Source organism: Sinocyclocheilus grahami, unplaced genomic scaffold (assembly GCF_001515645.1).
Source record: "Sinocyclocheilus grahami isolate Dianchi unplaced genomic scaffold, SAMN03320097.WGS_v1.1 scaffold174.1, whole genome shotgun sequence".
Lineage (NCBI taxonomy): Eukaryota > Metazoa > Chordata > Actinopteri > Cypriniformes > Cyprinidae > Sinocyclocheilus > Sinocyclocheilus grahami.
In genome coordinates, this window is record NW_015505353.1 from 481,310 (window position 1) to 504,700 (window position 23,391).

At 38.9% G+C, this 23,391-nt stretch overlaps 1 protein-coding gene across 2 annotated transcripts in view; it reads right to left on the bottom strand.

Annotated features, from left to right (window-relative positions):
• The window catches only part of LOC107593598 (protocadherin-1-like), a 168,375-nt gene that overhangs the window by 29,293 nt on the left and 115,691 nt on the right, over positions 1-23,391 (bottom strand). Inside the window, exon 5 of one of the 2 annotated variants that reach the window (XM_016283377.1) lies at positions 653-1,866. The exons of the other annotated variant lie outside the window; for it this stretch is intronic. Coding sequence (XP_016138863.1) covers positions 1,811-1,866 — 56 coding nt within the window. The 3' untranslated portion in view covers positions 653-1,810. Of the gene's footprint in view, positions 1-652; positions 1,867-23,391 lie in introns of those variants that run through there. 2 annotated transcript variants of the gene reach the window in all.

A 23,391-nucleotide genomic window follows, 5' to 3' on the forward strand; every position in this document is an offset into this window, starting at 1 on the left:
ACACACACACACACACACATATATATATATATATATATATATACACACACACACACACACACACACATATATATAAAATATTTAAGACATATATACAAATAATAATAGTTTGGCCATTTTGTTTATAACACAATGCTATTCATTAATTTTTTATATTACTGTATACCAGGAAACAAATTTTGGATTGACATTTGAGAACTTGTTTAAAAAAAAAAAGTACTGTGATGACATTAGATGCTCTTACATTATATATATATATATATGTACAAGAACTCAAACGTCAATCCAAAAACAGCTAGCCTCATGCATTTCAGCAGCTCAACTGCCAGTAAAACTACAGACACAGCAAGCGGATGTTGATAAGTCCATTTATTGTACTAAAAATGGCTGAATACAAAGTACATTCACAAGAACATCACTTTCTGCTAGACTGTCTGCAGAGCCGACAGAATCTCTATTACTGGCTTAATGTAAGTAAATGACTCATGGCATTAATCTAGCTTCCCCATCTACTGCTTTTGTAATAATTGTCTCAGACACACAGAGAAGTAAAATCCCATATCTGATCATAAAATAAGTTTTCACATTACGGACGTACTGTCAGGTGTACCATATATTTATATATATTTGATTAATATCATTCAAAGCTAGTTACATATTTACATATGTTCCCCAAGTAGACACTTGGGAATGCCAATATCTACATTATTCACATCAATACGTGTTCTCAGTTCAAAGGCAAACGTGTATTTGGTGTCTGTGTTATATTGTGGCACAGTCATTGGTGTGAGGTGAAGACGTCATTGCCTTCAGAGCGAGAGATAGAGAGAGAAAGAAAGAGAAAAAGAGACTGGAATGGAGTTACAGTCACCCAATCTAATTAACAAACACAATTGGCTGACACTTTATGGCAGTAAGCTCCATTTGGGTTTGTGAATGCACACGTCTGAAGAAGCCAAAACGGAGATAATGTTCTCATCTAATAATTATTTGCTCTCGCTTCTTTTAACTTAGGGTCTTTTGGAGGGGAGACAAGAATGAGAAAGAGTGGGGAAAATGAAGCGAAGTGCAAAGTCTTCATTTGATTCAACTGGAAAGCAGTCTTTTCCCTTTCTCATAAAACATCCCCTCGTTTTTTTTTATGGAGCGAGATGAGAAAGACTGCGAGTTATGGGAGAAAAATACTGTTGCTTTATTTGATAAGAGGTCAGAGTGCATTATAGAAGAGCTATTAAGTCCTCTTAGGTGATTTTTCAAAAAAATGTGAATGGGTCTGACTGTGGCAGAGAAAAGGAGACAGAGAGGAGAAAAGAGAGGAGAGGATATTGAAAAGGAGAGAGAAGGACAGAGGAAAGACATACCTACCAAACCCCGGGTGATTGCAATGATAGTAAGACTCCAACGGGGTTCAAAGGGAACAGGAGAAGAAAGGAGGAGGGCAAGTCCATACAAAAGAGTTCATAGCAAAGGGAAGAACTGCACAGCGGAAGAGAGGCAAAAATGGAGATATCACAAATCCATTAGTCCAAATTCCTTGCAGTGTCCTTAGATGAGAGATATCCGCTCCCAAAAAAGCTATGGAGGAAAAAACGTCAGGGTGGGGGTGACAAACATCAGAGGACAGATGCCCATTTTCAGTCTGCTTTTCCTTTCCGACTTTGTCCATTTGGTTTTTCTCATTGTTTATGTGTGAAAAAAAGGTAGTTATATATATTTCAGAGATGAAGAGATATGTGTTATGGCAATCTGTGACAAGAGGCAAGTTCTCCCGCAGAGCAAAAAGAAAAACATTTTGGAAAAAGAAGAATGTTTAAGGCAGTCTTTTTTGGCCGGCCCCCTTCTCTTGGTCAACGCCCGTTACAGCACCTACAAGAGGATAGATACGACTTACTACTCACGTAATGGAACGCAATACATTCCATGCAAAATATTTATAAAAAAAGAATATATAAATATTAATAGTGCAATTAAAACATATCTTTGGACGAATATGTGTAAACAACAAAAGGTGGTGAGAAGAGCAAGGGGGCAAGACCAAAAACCTGCTCTATCCATTTAAAATGTGGACTTCTGCTCCTTTATAGTTTTTTTTCTGGCATTTTAACAGTCAATTATTACATTTATTGTGCTGTTATGAACAGTTTTAAATTGCAACTGTAAATTCAAGCCATTCATGTCACACAGAGCATGTACAAAACTTTTTTTAGAGGGTATGTTGTCTTCGCAAAGTTCATTCGGAGACTGATTTGAACAAACCTGCCCCCCTTAGTCCACACTTGTACAACAGCGCTGCACAGATGGCCATGCTCTCGTTTTTTTCCCCGTTTTTTTTCTCTCTCTGTTACAATATATATAATGAATATGTCCAGGAAAAACATAAAACTAAAAAAGTAAAAAGTCCCTAGAAAGTTTCCACACAATCCGCATTACTCATTGCTAAGAGACAACATTGAAATGGACTCGTTTTCTGCACGAAATATAGCAAGAGCATCTAAGATATTTTCCCACTACAGTTCCTGCTGGCCCACGCTGCTTTTACAGCCAATGACTGATCCAGAGGTCTCGCACAATGTTAGGACACAGACTCCTCACGCAGTAGGCACAGCTTGCCTACCGGGTGCAGATCAGCAGGAGAAATGCAACTGACATTTCATCTCATCAGTAGGCAATGAGGCACTGCACAGTAGCAGTTTCAGCCACTGCTTCACTGTACCCTGCTGACACAAACACCAGCTGCTGCAATCTGTCCAGAGACCAGTGTGTGCCTTACGAATCCCGCATGTCACTAATACAGACACAGACATTTTATCACTGCATTAAAGGCAACACACTGGCTTTGTATTCAGGGCTACCTGCTGCTGACCCATCGTTTTTGATGCGCAGGTGTAAGGTGTGCAAGTTACGTAAAGCAAAGTCTTTTTCATTGATTTTGTGAGATTTATTTAGAAACATTTAAACTTATCTTAAAGAGACACTTCACCCAAAAATGTACTCACCCTCATGTTGGTCCAAACCTGTATGAATTTATTTCTTTTGTTGATCACAAAAGAATATATTTTGAAGAATGTTGGTATCAAACACTTGACCTCCATAGTATTTTTTTTTCTCCATACTATGGAAGTTAATGGCTACTGTCAACTATTTGGTTTCCAATATCCACTTTTTTCTCTCTCCTCAACACACTCCTACAGGTTTTGAACAACTTGAGGTTAAATAAATGATGACAATTTTCATTGTCACTATCCTTCCAGCACAGGGCTCAACAATAAAGAAAGTGTGTCAGTAGGGGTCCAAACATTCATTTTGCCATTAATTGTAATTCTGTCATGACAACTCTTGGAGGGATTGGCATGGTAATGTACATGACAATGTTAATGTATTTGGTCTTGGCGGAATAGATCTGCTACGCTGCTGTTGCTGCTGCGGCAGAGCAAGTACCGATACTTGCTACTGCCAATACATCCACAACATGCTGCTGTGAGCATGTAAGAAATATTGCTGCTGCAAATAAAACATACATTAAATAACCCCCATATAGCATACATGAATCACCTCATAGCAGATCTATACAGGTGGAGCTGGGGAAGGTGGAGGGTTTCTGAAGCAAGCTGCAACTGCTATGGCAAGCACTAGTCATATATTTGAATGTTGAGCAGTGAGCTCATTGGCTACCGATACAGAAGAGTACCAATCAGCTGTGCCATGTGATAATGATGTCATTAGGTCAGACTGAGTTAGACCTATCAGACTGCACCATCTAGAATTTCATGCCAGAACTCTGTATTAATCCAGTGAGATTTTTGTTTGCACAAGGAGTCTGACAACAGCCAGTTCTCCACACAGAGATCTGATCTCATCATCATCCAGACATAATGACATGAAGAAACAGAACAAACTGAGACAGACTAAATCCAGAAGAACCGTGGCATTGTCTCCAAGATGCTTCAAGAGACCTCCCTGCAAAGCTTCCTGAAAAACTATGCGCAAGTGCACCCAGGGCAAAAGCTGCTTTAAACGCAAAGGATGGTCACACCAAATGTTGATTTAATTGAGTTAATAGAAGTTCCTTGATAAAGAAAATCTATTTATGCCATTATTTTTGACAGCATTGTCATTTTACAGTATTTTTGCACAAGTGCCTACAACTTTTAACAGTACTGTAGCTTTGCAGGTAGGTTTCTTGAAGCATCTTGGAGATGTTGCCACAGTTCATCTGGATTTAGTCTAAGTTTGTTCTGTTTCTTCATGTCATTCCAGACAGACTGGATGATGATGACGATGAGATCAGATCTCTGTGTGGAGCACTGGCTGTTGTCAGACTCCTTGTGCAAACAAACATTTCACTGGATTATTACAATTAATGGCATAATGAATGTTTGGACATGTAAACTGATATCTCCTACTGACACACTAGTAAATAAACAAGACGTTTCTGCACAATAACAAAAACAACAACAACAAAAGAATATGAATACAATAAATTATATCGTGAACATGATCATACTTCTACTATAAAGGAGTCAAGATGTTTTTACGGGTGCACATGCACATATATACACACAGTCAGTGGTTTATGGCTTCAGGTGCACCCAAAAGGGCTTTTAGTGGCCTTGCTCAAGCTGTTTTCTCAGATCTAAATCACTGAGACAAGAGCCCTTCCCTAATCCTGGTCCTCACCTCTGCCACCTCGACATCTGTCTAAGTGTGTGTATGCAGGCACGTGAGTGTGTCGGGCAGCATCTGGGCCTAATGAGGCTCACAGCCTGCCACTGCACTCGTTTAGCACCTTCCCATGAGCACCTGCGTCAGAGGTTACCTCCTGACGTGATGTACCGTTTTTGTTCTTGCCACGGGAGCCCTTCCACCCCTCACAATCCAGTGATTTTCACTGCTAAAATAAGGTTTGATACTAAAGATGGAGTCACCCTGGAGTCATGTGCACAGGGTTTACATTCCAGTCTTCAGAAATGTTACTTAAGTCTGCCTGACTACGATTAGCAACTTTTAGTAGACAGGTACAAAACAAAGTGTTAAAATAAACAACAGAAAAAAAGACAGGAAGAGGAAAAAAAAAAAAGGTACACTACCATATACAATGCCACAAGAAGTTGCTCACCATGGCTGCATTTATTTGAACAAAAACGCAATACATCAGTAACATTGTGAAATATTATTACAATGTAAAATAACTGTTTTCTATTTGAGTATTTTAAAATTTAATTACAAGTAAATCACAGGTAACTTGTTCCTGTGATGGTAAAACTGAATTTCAGCAGCCATTACTCCAGTCTTCTGTGTCACATGATCCTTCAGAAATCATTCTCATATACTGATTTGGCGCTGAAACTTTTCTTATTATTATCAATGTTGAAAACAGTTGTGCTGCTATTTATTTTTTTTATTTTTTTTGTGGAAACTGTGATAATAATATTGGCAATATATTTACAGTACCGTGGGAAGTCGTGGCCTAATGGTTAGAGAGTCGGAATCGTAACCCAAAGGTTGCAGGTTTGAGTCTCGTACTGGCAGGGATTGTAGGTGGGGGGAGTGAATGTGCAGCGCTCTCTCCCACCTTCAATACCACGACTGAGGTGCCCTTGAGCAAGGCACCGAACCCCCAACTGCTCCCCGGGCGCCGCAACAAAAAATGGCTGCCCACTGCTCCGGGTGTGTGTTCACGGTGTGTGTGTGTTCACTGCTGTGTGTGTGCACTTTGGATGGGATAAATGCAGAGCACTAATTCAGAGTATGGGTCACCATACTTGGCCACATGTCACTTCACTTTCAAAAGTAACAAGTATGGTCAGTAATTATTCATATTGGAGTCAAATGTCAAAAGCACAACAATCACAGCATAAAAATGTGTCTAGTGCAATCAACATTACTAATAAATAAATAAATAACAACAACTATTATTATTATTATTATTATTATATAAGACTCATTGTGTTCTCATATTGTCATTGTGAATTTCTGATGATACATTTTCTTCTAAGATAACAAAGAAAAAAAAATGTTTGAATTGTGACAGATGTTTTCTTTTGTAGATGATTTTAAAACAAATCTAAAACATACAAACTGTTCACACCAGTTCCATTAATAAGGATCAGATTATATCTTCTATTCTATTCAGTGTTAACTATGTTAAATTGCAGTTCTTAACGATGTTACCATCCAACTGCATTGTATGTTTTACTTACTTGCCAAAGCCTTTTTTTCTTGCACTTGGCAGATGTTAAATTTAGACCCTGGCAACATTGCACACATTGGTATTAATCTTGTCCTCAGCTTATTAGAATTATTCCAGTGTGCTTTCCAGCCATTTCCCAAAAACAACAAAAAAGAGGACGATTTTGCTCAATTGGACAACATTACCGTCTATTTGTCTATTATCTATTATTGAAAGTAATACGGTGATATAAACAACAGTTAACCATCTGCTTACAGTGATCCCTGCACACCCCAGCCAGCTGGTTTAATAAATTACACATCCTAATAAATAATATGGTAAAATAAAAAAACCCTCAAATTTAAATTAGCAACTCTTCAAAATAACAAAATCAGGGAAGATTTGAGGCCTCCACCCTCATTCTGATTATTAACAATGACGACTCATGGGGATAATCAACACAGCACTTCTCCAAAAAAATATATTGAGCAACCTTTAACAGCAAAAGAGAGTAAAAAGTGTGTTCCGCCACAGGCAGATGGCCACAGTAAGTGGGAGTGTGACTGCTGTCAGCCCGAGCGAGATGCATTTCTCTGTTGTTAGCACTTTAAATAATTGTGCTGAGGCTAGTGATTATTTGCATAAACACCATTTAAACATAGCTCAAGAGCTCTAATCCCACACCAAACAGCGTGAAAAGAGAGAGCTAGGGAATACATTGAGACTCAGAGGGAGTGAAGAGAGATTGCAGCGTCATTTGCTTATTTCCAGGCTTTCAAATAAGCATGCTGCAGAATAAAGCAAAGCAAATAAAGGGGATAAATTCTCCCCATATTTTTATATATTTAGCTTTTTTGTTGCCTACCCAGCAAACCAATAACTCTGCCCGAGTTAAAAAAACTAAGCTGTCTGTCAAAAATTGTAATAATGACAATTTCGGATACGGGTCGCCTTTCATTCTCCCTCCTGCTATCTGTCTTTCAGGAAAATAAATGTTGCACTGGCGTCTGCCCGGCAAATGTAATCATACTATCACTGATGCCTCATTGTTTGTTGATGTCTTTATTTATCTCTTCCTCCATTTGTCTACTTTCTCAAAGCCATTATTCATGTCATCTAACAATCATAACCAAGCCGCTCATCAGACGGCTGTAAATAAAACCGTCTCTTTCTAACTAGGTGCAAACAAAGTGCGGGCCTCACAACATCTCCATATCCTCCATTTCGTATCAACAGCTGAATGACTAACTGTGATTTATGGCTGCGGAAGTGTCATGGCAACAGATTTTATGAGACGACGTTGAACTGATTTGAGTCTATAGACAATCTACTGTCTGAGAAATGTTCGGTTTGACAGCAGCACGACTCTATTTGTTTGCTTTATGACTGGAGTCGGCACCAGGATTTGCTTTAGTGTCCTTGCGATGCCTCAGACAGTCAGTAGCCACTTGGCTCGGCAAAGATTTCAGAAACTCTGAACTTCATAAAGAAGCTGAGAGACAGTCAAGGTCCTTCTTTTGTCCAGGCGTATGGCACTTTAGTAAAATTTTTCCATACTGTGAAACATACGGCTCTGCGAGAGACATGTTACAGATAGTGCGGGGGAGGTTTGAGGGTCGACTGCATGAGCACTATTTGTTATTATCTGCACACAGTGAGAAGACAGCGTGGATGCACGTTACACACGTGTGCATGCCACTGGCCCAGCGTGGCACATTTAAATGTAGTGAGGGTACCTTCTACCAGTGGGAGACAGTATGTGTGTGTCAAAGCTAATATGTGTGTATATGGACTTGCCTGCCAGAACCCAGTGAGGGTGCCTAGGAAAGGGGATGCACCCTTGGCATCTCACAGGGCACAGCAGCTGTCATGACGACCGCCAGTCAGAAGCAGTATTTGGATGAGATCAGTTTTAAAAAAAAGTAATTTAAACTACAAGTATCAGAGGAAATCTGTGATTTCATGTACTGCTTTATATGGGATTAAATATGGATAATTACAAACACTACGCCACGGCTTTGTATGAAAACCCATTTCTGCCACGGTATTAAACATAAATAAATAATAATAATAATAATAATAAGTAAATGCGACTTCTTATTTCACAATTCTAAAGTTATTTCTTGCAATTGAGAGTTTCTATTGTGAGATAGAAACTCTCAATTTTTAGTTAACATCTCACAATTGTTGTTTTTTTTCTTTCTCGGAAATGCAAGTTTATAACCCAAATTGGACTTTATTTCTCACAATTCTGAAAGAAAGTTATCAAGTGAGGCAGCATTATTATGTATTATGGCTTTTGTACAACAGTTAAAAGACGTTAAGATTGAGTAACATTGTCAGTTACTTTTTCTGTTTCTGCTCGAAATATTTGAAAATAATGGAAATATCTCCAAATAGCTGCAGCATAATGTATGCAACACAGCAGTGGCGTTTGGTTGGAACGAATCAGTGTTTTTGAAAGAACTGGTTGAATGAAAGAATCAGTGACTCACTCGTAAAGACAGCCCTTTGCCACCACCTACTGGTGTAATGATGTAATCCGCAAAAAGACTTAAATATTTAAAAGAAATATATAAAATAATAGTAATATTTTATTATACATTACATCAAAGTGAGGAAAGGAAATGATCATACACTCTCAGAAAAAAAAAGTACAAAACTGTCACTGTCACTGAGGCAGTTCCCTCAAAGTTACTAATATATACACTTTGAGTATATAAATATGTACTTTTGAAATAGTAATGTACCATTTCAGGGTAAATAAGGTACATATCAGTGATACGTTTGTTTAATTGTCTTTTTAAATTGGATGACAGCAATATTGGAATCCACAGCTAAAGCTTTGCTCAGAAATGTGCATTAAAGTACAGTCAAAATAAATCAGGATTAAAAAAAAACAATGACATTCATAAGTCATATAGTGAGGCCTTTTCTCTTCAGCTGAACATAACAAGCACAGAAGTCTGATTATTCAACTCATCCTGCATTAATATGACTATTAACCTTTCAAGGTAAAATAAAATCACTCTAAACCCCAGTGCATATTTTCTCAATAGCATCATAAAGTTGTGTGTGTACTGTTCGTGTATGTGTGGGGGCTGGTTGAGATGGAGCACGGATAGTTCATCCATGAGCGCTCAGCTGTAACCGCCATGATGTCAGAGGATCTATCAAGCCCAGAGACAAAAGTACTGTGAGTGACTGTTTAGAGATCCAGGCGGCACTGACAATGACTCGGTGAAGGGAGGGGGAAAGATTCTGTAACTGTCGAAGCACCGGATCTGAAAGAGACGTGTCTGACTTCTTAGACTTCTCAGACCGCTGGAGTGTTTCATGCGTTCCTTTTTCATTCCTTCTGCACTTCCTGCCTTGGATTTTCTCAGACAACAGCTCACTCATCAGACTCTGTAAAGAAGTGGCTGATAAAATAAAAGCAAGGTTGTCTAATCGTGTGGCCAACTTCGTCTCCATGCCAACGTATGACTATTAATCCTCTTAGCTAGCACTGGGCCTCTTCATCTCTCATGTTTTATGTCTAACTCCTTCTCATCCTTATGCCATCCTCTGTTTTTCATTCCTACGGATTAAACATTTATCGGAAAGGGGTTCTTTAAGCTTTATGTTGAGCCAAATGTCAAAACTTTTTTACACTTCTTTCTGAAAAACTTGATTTTAAATGCCTAATTGCAGTGTTGTGTAGTAAAATATTATATATATATATATATATATATATATATATATATATGTGTGTGTGTGTGTGTGTGTGTGTGTGTGTGTGTGTGTGTGTGACCCTGGACCACAAAACCAGTCATAAGGGTCCATTTTTCGAAATTGAAAATTCGAAATTTTTAGAAAAACAAACTTTCCATTGATGTATAAAACATATATCAATGGCAAGTTTTTATATTCAGATAATGACGATATTTGGCCGAAATACAACTATTTGAAAATCTGGAATCTGAGGGTGCAAAAAAATCTAAATATTGAGAAAATCGCCTTTAAAGTTGTCCAAATGAAGTTCTTCGCAAAGCATATTACTAATCAAAAATTAAGTTTTGATATATTTACGGTAGGACATTTACAAAATATCTTCATGGAACATGATCTTTAGTTAATGACCTAATGCTTTTTGGCATAAAAGAAAATTCAATCATTTTGACCCATACAATGTATTTTTTGTGGTCCAGGGTCACACACACACACACACACACACACACACACACACACACACACACACACACACACACACACACTTTTTTTTCACAAACATCTTTTCATTCAAACCCAAAGAGAAGTTTTGATATATTTACGGTAGGACATTTACAAAATATCTTCATGGAACATGATCTTTAGTTAATGACCTAATGCTTTTTGGCATAAAAGAAAATTCAATCATTTTGACCCATACAATGTATTTTTTGTGGTCCAGGGTCACACACACACACACACACACACACACACACACACACACACACACACACACACACACACTTTTTTTTCACACACAAATTTACTAGCAACTTCCAAGTGAAAACTGTTTTACCACAAAATGGTTTTAAGATTGCCAAGTAATGCAGCAACCTATTGCATTATTATACAATGTGGCGTCAGTATGCATTAATCGGTATTTTAAACTGAATCTGAACGTATATATTTAGAATATATTTTACAGTTAGTACAGTAATTATGACTGGCTGACTGTATATCTAGAATTATTTGTAGTAGCTCTCTGAAGAACTGTCAACTGTCATTTCTGGCTTCTGTAAAAATACAAAATATACTTTTAAACTAGTTTAAAACAAATCAACCCAGAAAAAAAAGAAAAAAAAGAACAATCAATAAAACATTCACAAGGCCGAGGTTTTGGTGATCACACAAATCTGCGGAGTGGATGCTAAGTTTCCTTCCTGAGACTTTTTTCTTCTCGTCAGATCACAGTCTTTAAAAACAGTCTTTGATCACCAGAGACGAGAGAAAAGTGAGAGAGAGAGGCAGCTAATTGCTTGTTGACGAAGATAAAATCCATGTTTTTCACATGAACTGGCATTGGTCATTAAACTGACATGCTTCATTAACAACTGTGCATTCTGTTGCTTCTCATTGCAACAAATATTTACAGTGAAGACTGCTGTCAGATACAGACTACACACCTGGTTAGACCTCATTTAGATCTTGAGAGCTTTGATCTATTTATTTATTTCATTTCCTACAGTTTGAGCTAGTTACTTGGTTAAATGATGTGTGATGGGGTTGTTAGTGTATAGGATCGTATAGAATCCATATATTCAGCTTTTTTTTTTTTGTACGAGTAAATGCAGTAACCATGTATACTACAAGGATTTTACTCAAGGCCTTATGCTGGAAAATGTGAGTAACTCGAAATTTAACTGGTAACAGTAAAAGTATCTCTCTCCCATCTCAGGTTTTCTCTATTCCTCCAGATGAGTGGATGTGCTCTAGTGACAGCAGCTGACCCGTGATGTGTATTTCCTCCCCCTAAGGAGTGTTAGTGTGGCTATATACACATGCGCGCATTCACTGTGCAGCCTCCGAGCACTATGGGACCTCTCTACAATCACTGGCTCCTTTCCACAGAGTGAGCACGACTCCCTGTGCCCTGAGCAAGATCAGACCCCACTGTTCCTCCAAGTGTGTGCTCGTGTGTGTATAAAGCGGGAAAAAGAGGGAATCAGATGATAGAGACACCCCTCTGTTTTTAAATCTGCTGTATGCTTGCGTATAAATGTTACTCACTCATCCTTTGTGTGTGGTAACCACTTTGTTTCTCTGAAGCGTTATCTTTGTTTTGCAAAAAAAGCCTATTATAACTGCAGATTTGTATTGGGTCAGGGGCGTGTAATCATTCTCTGGGAAAACAAATGGAGATGAAAAGAAAGAATGTATCTTTTTTTCTGACCTCTAAAAGAGAGAAGGTCTCTGGCTATTTAGCAGGTCAGCGTCCAATACATTATGCTGGATTCAACTGTGAACTTCAACTCCTATGCACAAGAGAGAGAGGGAAATATAGGAGCAGAGGGAGAGAAAGAGAATCGTGCGAGACGGGCCCGGTGTGCCAGTGGGAAATACTGTAGGTAGCCAGACGCCACCCAGCATGGCCCCTACTGACCACTGAGAAGCAGCCAACACAATGCCTCACAGATGGATGGGGGTTCAGTCCTGGGACCGGTTAAAAAGAAGTTAAGGGGGAGTTCATATCGCCTCCCTGTGGACTGTAGACCTCAGTATTTTTCTCTTGTTTATAGTAACACATTCTTGTACACTTTTAGTATTAAAGGTGCACTCAGTCAGCTCTTATCTGTTTCAGTAAACTTGGTATATACTGACACCTTCTGGCATGGATGAATGAAGTTTGGTGATTCAAGGACATAATGAAAATCAACCCAGAAAATACATTACTAAATCGTTGACATACACATAAATTATGTTCACTCATTAATTTCTTGGTCAAGTTCATTTAAGCCAAATCTGCACAGATTTAGCACACATATTGAACTTGTGAGTCATTGTGATATATTAAATAGAGCCTAATTGTGCAGCATTTGCGCAGCTTACTTGTACATACCCAACAAATAACGGTGCAGTAGGCACGCTACATTTTAACAATATTATACATTTTTTCTCTTCTCTGTAGGTCGAAAAAGGTCTAAAAACAAAGGAAATGGGAAAAAAAAATACTCAGTGCACCTGAAATACTGTATAAGACAAAGTCACATCTTAATCTCTCTGAGATGGTCTGAGGTTACGGTTTTGTCTGAATTTGAAACTACCTGTCACGTGGGCTCGATGCTGACGAAGACATCCAGTTATATGTGAAGTGTGAACACAGACACAGTAGCTTCAGTTGCCGCAGAAATAGACAGGAAGTGGTGAATTCATTCATCTGTCTGGAGACAGCAAACATGAATGACTTCATAGCAAATGTGAGATTTTACACCGTTTTTACTCAGTATTCTAGTCTCAGCGGCCCAATTAGCACCAAGAAAACAGAACGATGTATGTAAGACCACAACTATTTCTGCCACCAGCCAGAGGTGACAGAATAGCAAAAAAGGAAGGAGAGCAGAGAAGAAAGACCACCAGAAAATTCAGTGAGAATGAAGAGGTGGTCAGAGACTAACACGGTGTCATCATATATCTGCAGAGCAGACGGGCATTGTTTCTAATGAGAGACATCTGGGTATTTGTGTTGCATCACGTTGCACCACTCGCTCCCAGTGTTAACAGGTTGTGAAAGTTAAATGTTCATTAAAATGTTGTAAGATACATTTTTTTTACAGCAAGTTTGACATTGTCTAAAGTTCTAGATTTTCTGTCTCATTGTGATGTTGGAGAGGACGGGAGAAACTGCAGGGCTCTTGCCCATTCTGACCTGTCTGTATCATGCAGCCACAGTGCTGTAATGGCGAAGTATGAAGCCTTCCAGTGTGACCTCTCATATGGCCTTCAGTGACAGCTTTGAATGACAACACGAGTGACTGTTTGACATGCTGCGCTCGAGAGGGAATGTCTCTGGGGCATGATGTGCTGGTCTTGTATGAAAATGTAAACATACTTGCTTGCTGAGCAAAATAAAAAATGCATGAGGGTCTCATGACGTCAAACAAGGCAGAAGGACGTACATGAATGCCATGAGAAAGGGAAAATGAATATAGTTATACAGAAATAAACAACCATACGCACTTAAACCAGCTCTCCTTATCTCTCTCAGTCCGACCTCAGGATTTAGGCCCGGGTCAGACTCTAAGCTCCCCTGCATGCTACCAGGACTTAGCCCCATGAATCTGAGCAGCTAGACTCAGATCAGATGGTCTAAAACTCTGGTGGAAACCAAGCCTTGCATTTCGAACGAAAGCCAGAAATGAATCATTCTATACAATTCACAAATTTTATCAGGTCTCTAAACGCGTCGCTTCCACTTTCACGCTTCGATGCACCTTTTTATTTACTCATTCTTATTCATCTATATGATTACTTATTTATTCATTTGAAAGGGGTTAGAGTCTTTCAATCGGTCTCAATCTGTTGCCTGCGTAATCCTAATCTTCCGTTCAATAATCAGTGGTCCTTCTGGTAGATACAGGGGTGGCTATGCTCTGCCTTTGATGGGATTATGCAGCACTCGCAGCATGATCCAGACACACAGGAGCGGGCAAACAAAAGATGAGCCCAGTAAGTCCCCTTATCCGCTCATTCTCTAAGTGGATTTGATAGGCGGCCATCGCACCGTCATGCCTTTTTCTCCATATGTTTCTCTTCAATAAAGAAGAACGACTGCGACTTGCCACAGGTGCAATCAACCTTCAAAACATTGTTCCGTATCTGTGACTTCATCCAGCCAGACTGACTGGTTTAGTGAGACAGACTCCCTGAAAGAGTTGTAGTCACATGAAAGCACTCTTACATGTTGCCAGTAGCTGGGGGCACGTAGATGATCTTTAATCTGTTTGTTTATATTGTAGCCTGTTTACTTCTTTCCTAAATCCACAAAGGTGTGCCAAGACATACACCCTATTTCCAAAGGCTAAACCTGTTCTGGCTTAACTTTGAACAAAGACGTTTGAACGTACAGTAATAAATTAATGTAGGCATTTAAACTAAAGAGATTTTCTCATGTTGTGCTTGTGATTTTACACCTGTCTTGTGTACAGACAGTGTCAAACAATGCACACTCCTGCTTCAACAATATCTGCTATGCTTTAGCTAAATGCTAGCAAGTGAAAACATGCTGCATCCAATAAATTCTCACGGAAGTTCATAACTATTTTACGCTTTGATGAATTGCTGGCTAATTCAGATAATGTAATTTGTATGTTTTCTACTAACAGTTAGATTCAGGCATGGAGCTTCGTGCTTAAAAAGAATAATAATACAATAATAATAATAATAAAAAAATCAAAATATTAAATATATATGACAAACTTGCAGGTAACCATGTAAGTATGGCACAAATGGCTGTAATAGATGTTCATTTAAAATGAGCATTAGACTGTAGCCCACAGTGTTTGACAATGAGCTAATCGTAAGCTTAAATATACTGTTAGGAAGAACCGGATCTTCACCGTTTAAAGTGACACGGTAAATCAAGCATATTATTCAATTAAGGCTATGCATTTTTTTGCATGTTACTGTTTAAGTGTGTGTTCACATTAGCATCCTAAAATATTTAACTATAAATACATATTTCACAATCCCTAGGCAGAGTAAGACCACACCAGACACTCTCCTTCTCCATCTCCATCTCTTTCTCTCTCTCTCTCACACACACACACACACACACACACATTAACAAACACTTCCACAAAAAAAAGCATACAACATTCAGAAGAAGGGACACAGTGAGCTAAATCGCCCAAGGTAATGGCTTAAAAAACAGCACTCATCCTGAGGAAAGAAACAGAAATCAATAGCCATAGATGGTCTTACATCAGAATCAAATATCCCACTTCTTAAGATTCTGTCTCAACCTTTCTCTCTCAGCCCTTAACTTGCCCTAAGCTACAGAGCTGAGACAGAGGGGATGGGACACACACACACACACACACATAAACACACACATAAACATACTTTCTCTAAGGCTACTTTTGCAAAATTCCGTTGCAATGCTAGACAAACACATAGAAAATAGCTTTACTAGTTTGGTCAAAAGTAAAAGAGGCCAAAGCCCAACAGCAGATTCAGAGCACAACATGCTCTTTTAATATTACAATACTGAATGAGATATTGTATGGAAAATGATGTGTGGATCACCCTTGCTTGATTCTGATTGGTTGAGGTCTCAGGAAAGGCTGAGCAAGCCTTCAGCCTCATGATATGTTAGTATAATCTCTTTCACTTAACATCTAATTAATGCACTGAAAACAGCAGGCACTAAATTGCAGCTCCCACATACACACGTACAAAAGCACCCACACATATTACTGGGACATGAAATCTAACTTAGCAATTTATAATCTGTTACCTCTCAGTAAGCCTGTCTGTGTATCTGGTTAAACTTTGCACTGCTGCTTCTGCTACTGTAAGTCAGTGGCATACAAAACCCCTCAACCTGCAAGTCAACCCTACCTCAGGAAATGCTAAAACCTTAGCGAAAAATACCCTTGATGTGTAGCGTGGGTGTGCGTGGGAGTGTGTGTGTCTATCTCAAGGAATAAGTGCTGGGAGATATTCCAGGAAGTTTTTCTGCTCAGCCGGCACAGTTGCTCAATAAAAGCTCCTGTGTGCATAAGCCGCTTGTACAGCCGAGTGTAATTTAATGAGCTCTATCCCACTCTCCCTGACTGTTGCATGCTGGGATTACCTTTCGGGGTCACGTCCATCCTAATCCCATCAGCGCAACATGGCTCAAAAACCAACAAGCCAATGCTGACCTCCACAGGTAGACCTTATGCTGCAAACTCCCCGACAGCGTCCCTCACCTATTTGTCACCTTCATTTGGTATTGACTTTAGCATTCAGTAAGGAGATGAGAGAAGAACCTGGAAGGACAGAACTCAAATCCATCCCTAACCTGAGAAGCCAGGTTCTGATTGTTTTGATGGAGATCGACCTTACTGAGGCTTTTCAAGAGGCTTGCGATCCTATAGTGCATTGCAGCAGGTGAAAGTAGCACACATGCATGCATTATAGATGTAAACTGGGATTGCTGATACAAGACAGAGGAGAACGAGGGAGTGAAGAGGTGAGCTATGATGGATTGCAAAGAGGAAGTACTGGTTCAAAAGTACCATAAAGTCTAGATGAAGATAACAGGAAGGAAAGAAATACACAGATATGTGATTTTCATAGCTATTGCTAGTTTGTGCATGAGTGCATTTTAAGATGCATAGATTAAAGTGTGATTAAAATAATGTTATTAACTAAACATAGCCATATGCACACGCACACGCACACGCACACACACACACACGCACGCACACACGCACACACGCACACACACACACACTGCAGGATATCAGACCAAATCAGACAATCTAAGATTTGGTCAAAACATGGTTGAAACATGAGGAGCCGAATTCCACAGAGGCCCAAGACAACAGGATGCTCGTAAATCAGATCCTAGCACTAGCCAGTCTGAAGCAAGCCTAACCAACCACACACACACACACACACACACACACACACAAAACCATCACTCACAACTCCACACACTTTGACAGACAGTTGGTCCAATGTGTACTGTCATACACCCACCTATCAGTCCATTCCTCTCTTGGTCCTTCAGTTTCACACATTGTAAAAAAAAAAAAAATCTCATGAGGATTTGGACACACATCCATCCATCTATGCAATATATGTTTCTGAACTAATTGAAAATGCATTTGAGCTTGTTTATCTGTTTTATGCACAATACAAAACTACTGATTCATCCTTTCAATCAGATATATTTCTAATTATTAGCGAAAAGTGAGTGGTACTTTTCTAAGCATGCTAATCTCAGTTTCATGCATTGTGAAAAATAAATAACATTGTCTCCATTACAACATCATATGAACCTATTGAAATGGCTGTCCATCTATCAGTCCATTCATCCGTCTGTCTGTCCTTCCCATCCATTTATTCAGACTAATCCATTCATCCATTCAGTGTCTTCTCTAGCTAAAAACTAAGCAATGCATTTTGAATGTTTTAATCTCAGTTTCATGCACAGTAAAATGACAATATGAAACTAATTTACATTTCAATTCAAATTTCGACCCATCCATTCTGTCCGTCCGTCCATCCAGTCTAAAATATCCCAAGAGTAGCTGAAAATTAAGCAGTATGTTATGTTAATTAAAATCCCATATATCTGTTCATCTAGTCTGAAATATCTCATCAGTAGCTGTGCACCGAGCGGTGCATTTTTTTAAGTGTGCTTATCTCAGATGATATGTGTTTTTTCCTTCAGTGTTTAACATTCACTAGCTGTTAATGCCAAGTTTAAACTGGTTTCATCTGCCAGATACACTGTCTTCTTATCTGAAAGTGCAAACTGATTCCTTTCATTATAGCGATGCTTGCTCTTAACGTGCAGTTCCCTGTTTTACAGTTACCTTACACACACCAACACAAGCACTAATCAATGCAGAAAGAGGAAAAAGAGGAAAACAGCACAAAGTCAAGCTGAATAGGCTAATAATTCTGCCACTCCAATACAAACTGTAAATCAACATTAAATCAAAGCTTAATCAATGTGTTCCTCCCCCTTATTATCAACCTCTCAATGAATTACTAAACACTAGCTCCAGATAAGCGCTGACCCTACGAGCCTTCCCTTTCCCTGAGCTCGCAACAGAGTGTCTATGATTTAACATGAAAGGGATTTTTACTATTGAACCTGCCGAACTAGTGGATTATGAGTAATTTGAACCCAGTTAATATGCAGCTAAGTGCTTAACCTAATAGAAGGGGTAAAACTAAGCCCAGTTTGACCTGAAGATAAAACTAAAAATTTAATTTAGCTAGCAACCACTAAAAAAACCATCAGACTACTGACTTTGACACTGAGAAATATTACGTAATTGTAACTGCACTATTCACAGTGTAAGTCAGTCAATAGAAAATTGGGCGAAAACATTATGAAGTTGAGTTTGGTGCTGTAGCTAGATTGAATAACAAGTCAGGACGGAACTCATTTCTCCTCCTCCTCTCTCCACTTCTGTCATAATTTCTCCATCAGATAGATTTTTTTTTGTCTTCCTCTTGATTTCATTACTTCACATCCTGTTTATATTGTTATTCTTTTGTCTTTCTCTTATTATTTCCTGTCTCAGTTAGCAATCACTCTTTATTCTTCACCTCTCTCATTCTCTCTCTCCTTTTGTCAACAGAACTTGTAAGAACTTGTTTGAGTCAAATACAGAAAACAGGAAATATTTTGAAACTGTTGGTTTTTTTAAAACTACAAGTTACTGATTATTTAAAGTGACACTAAAGTTAAGCTGCACTTTTGATAAAAGTATTTGCTCTTCAACTACTAAAAAGAAGCAGCTAACTACACTGGATAAATATATATTTTTAAATAACTCTACATAATTAAACCTCAGACAAAAACAATGAAGGTTTTTAAATTAATGATCAATTAGCCTTTCTGTTAAAGCTTAATGAATAAACTCATCTTCATTAAACACCATTATTTACAACAGTGAGTCAAAAGCACGACAGCAACATTTCATAAGTCTTTTGCTATAAAAATAAGATCTAAAATGCAGCACACAGTCTCAAATCAGCAAATCATTTTTTGAATCTGTTCATTAATATGAACGTTCATAATGAACCAATTCACCAGAATGAGTTGTTGGAAAAACGAACACAGAAAAGAAAACTATGTCAGAATACTGAGGAATATAGTCAAAATAATTAGTAATTTAATTAATTACTTCCCAACACTAGTATGTAAACAGATATTGTTTGTCTCACTCGTCCCTTTTTGAGGTAAAAAAAAAGAAAGGAACCATAGTCACAAAAAAAAAAAAAAAGCTGGCATTGGTTCATTATTATCTGCGATGAGCCAGGGCAGGAGTAATATCCCTGCTAGAGAGAATTCATAGGTCTTCATGTCGACTGAAAGATGAGAAACAGAAAAGCAGGAAAACTGAGGGTGTAGCGTTGGAGCACATTCTCAGTCTTACACGGGAAATTGATTCTGGCCCCAGCGGTCACAAGGACCTTCCGTGAGAAGTGTACGCTTGCTGGCGTCTGTTTGTATTTTGGCAGTGGGCTGGTCAAACAGTCAAGCTTCGGACATGATAAAGCCAGATCTCTGTGGCACGCAACAACAACAGGCTGCATCAATAATGCGATAAGGGAGGATCGCTTACAAATACAAATGCTAGAAGGCAAGCACATTTAAATGCATGCAGGAGGGGAGACACATGCACAAAAACATATTATGGAAAACAGTGCATGGGAAATAAACGTCATTTGGCACCAGCGTTCTTCTTTCATGTCAATTACAGTAGATGTATCTTCACCACCCCACCCCAAATGCTATATATATATATATATATATATTTCACTTCATATTTAATATTAAAATGGTTGATTATTGCCTCTTTTTTGGATAATATAATAATAATAAATATCTAATATTTTTATAATTTTCATATTTTAATCTAGTAGTGCAACGTGAAGTCCATGAGTTTGATTGACAGAAAATGCTTTCACTGATTTAATGTATACCTTGAATGACATGTAAATCACTTTGGATAAAAGCATCTGCCAAATGAATAAATGTAAATTAATGAAAATGGATGAAAAAAGTTTTAATATGACTCTATGTATAGCAAGAAAAGTGCTGAATCTCTTTTAATAAAAATCAACGCCTGTGACACATGTGGCTGCAGTTAAAAAATGTCTGGTTTCCATTCCTTCTCTAACCGCCAAATGTGGCTTTCATAACTAAAAAGCACAATGTGTTCAGACAAAACATTCTGAAAATATTTAAAGATTACACATGCGGACAAATATGCATCACAGACTTACCCCACTATGCCTATTTTGGCACTGTTTGCATTACTACTTTTGCTTTTCCGATGACAATTAGCACTGCAAATTGGCCACCCGTTTAGAGACTTACAAACATCATCCCACGTTTATTCAACTGTCTCATTAATTTCCGACTGTATAACACAGACAGCGTGAGTCCAGAAGCTAGCTAATTTAACTACTAATCCATTGATTAACACAGAGTTATATTAACTGTAATGTAAATGATAGGAAGAGGCTTTTTACGATGCATCATGGAAGGGAAACACCTCAAGTCTGCTTCGAGATGAAGCGAGAGAGAGTAATTTGATTAAGGGAAACACACTTCTGCACGTGTAAAGTCTTTCTACTGGAGACTTAAAGCAGTATTCAATTACCTGCTCAATCAAGCCCAATTTACTGCTAGAGTGGAAGGAAAACATACAGGCTGTAGTAGGATTGAACCTCACTTTTCTCACAGAGCGAACAGAGAGGATGTGTGTGTGTGTTAGGGAGAGAGAGACAGATTCAGGCTTCACACCAAGAGTCAGTATTGATCTTGAATCTATAGTGCCTGGGTGAGGTGAGGTGAGGTGACATTGGTTCAAAACGTAAGAGCTCTTTATATCTGGAAACAGGCTTACTGCCTACTGAGACACTATGACATTAAGTATAGACAGTATGAGGCATTCTATGAGTACACCTACCATTACTGGTGTGTGTGTGAGACACTTGGTTAGGTAAGTGGGCAGCGAGGCTTCAGGCACACCCCCGCAGCTCAACCAAACCCCCTCACCCACCAGGGCCCCGTTTCCATGACAATGCTAGCTGAGAGCCCCAGCAGGACAGGAGATAAACAAGAAGCCATATCCCTACCACTGGGACTGGAGATGTGTGCACTGGTGCATGTCAGTCTTGTCCTCTGAGATCCACCTAGCTGGCTTCATCCTCTGAAGTTGATGGACAACAACAACAATATCCTTTCGATTAGAAGCAGCCGCCAGTCCCTCGAGAAACAGCAGGCCTGGCAACGGTGGCAAACGTGGCAGGGGCTAAGTCCCTAAGCTCCTCTTCCGAACTGGCAATGGCCGTGGTGGCTAATTCCCTGTGCTGGCCATGGACCTGGCAACAGCGGCTAACTCAGTGGACAAAACACAAAGGTGGTGATCGCAGTAGACGCTAACTCTCTGAGCAAGGTGTAAAGCTGGCAAAAGCGGCAGCTGCTAACTCCCTCTGTGCTAGTGGGGACCAGCATGGAGCCCTAAGGATAGCGATTACTGTATAAAGTAGCAAACCGGCCCTGTGGGGTGAACTGTCACAAACAAATTCTGTCCAAATTTTAGCTGTGCACACTAAGGGCTTGCTAAGTTTCCATCCATCTATTTCTAGGTCTGTGAAATGTTCTTGAGAATTTAATTCCAGTGACCCTGGATCAAGACACATTTTTGGGATATGAAGTCACAATTCCACAGCTGGGAGAAATTAAGTGGGAGTTATGAAATATGAAGTCACGAATGTGAGATATAAAGTCATAATTGTGATAAATGCAGTCAAACTGTTAAATATAAAACTGCATTGCGAGATATAGTCATAATTGTAATAAATGCTGTATCTATATTCTTATAAATACTATTAATTGTGTATACAATTTCATTGTGAATTATGAAGTTATAATTGTGAGATGTGATGTTATAAATTTGAGATATGAAGTTATATTGCAAAATTTAAAGGCATAGTTGTGAGATATAAAGTCATATTGTGAAATATAAAGTTGTAATTTTAAGATATGGAGTCATATTGTGAAATCATATTTTGAGATGTAAAGTTTCAAATTGTGAGATATAAAATCATATTGTAACATATAAAGTCATATCGTTAGCTAGTTCATGCATTCATGACCTCTAGACTAGACTATTGTAATGCACTGCTAGGTGGTTGTCGTGCATCTTCAATAAACAAGCTACAGGTAGTCCAAAATGCAGCGGCTAGAGTCCTTACCAGGTCAAGAAAAAATGATTAACATTACACCAATTTTACAGTCTCTGCACTGGCTACCTATTAAAGGGCTCATATGATGCGATTTCAATTTTTCCTTTCTCTTTGGAGTGTTACAAGCTCTTGGTGCATAAAGAAGATCTGTAAAGTTGCAAAGACTAAAGTCTCAAAACCAAAGAGATATTCTTTATAAAAGTCAAGAGTTAACCACGCCTACCTAAAACGGTTCATTCTAACACGCCCCCACATACCTACGTCACGATCTGGGAAGGTTTGCATAACACCGCTCAAATGTTCACGTAAAGAAAGAAAGCGTAACTTTTAGTCTCGCTGTAGTATTGTTGACGCTGCAGCCATGTCCTGAAGACGCTGTGTGCTTCGTTGTGAAAGCGAAACTACTTTGTTTGGTCTTCCAAAAGAGGACAATATCCACTTCGTCATGCCTAGAGCTGATCTGTGCTGGTCGCTGAGGGAATACATCAACTTTCACCGTGGACAAAGCGGAGTCCAGCCTGCCTCAGCTCACTCTATCCCGGCCTCAGCACACGCTAAGCCGGGGCTTCCCCTCACAGTAGGCCGCTGTTTTTCGTTGCCACTGATGATTCAGGTGCAGTAGAGTAGCACTTGTTGTTTGTAATTTCTCCGATCACAAATGCAGACAGAGTTTTATGTTTACACGGCACGATGCAATGCAACGCAACGCAATGCGTAAAAAGACAGTATAAGTCATTATAATCAGTAATTGTGTCCCCACTGGA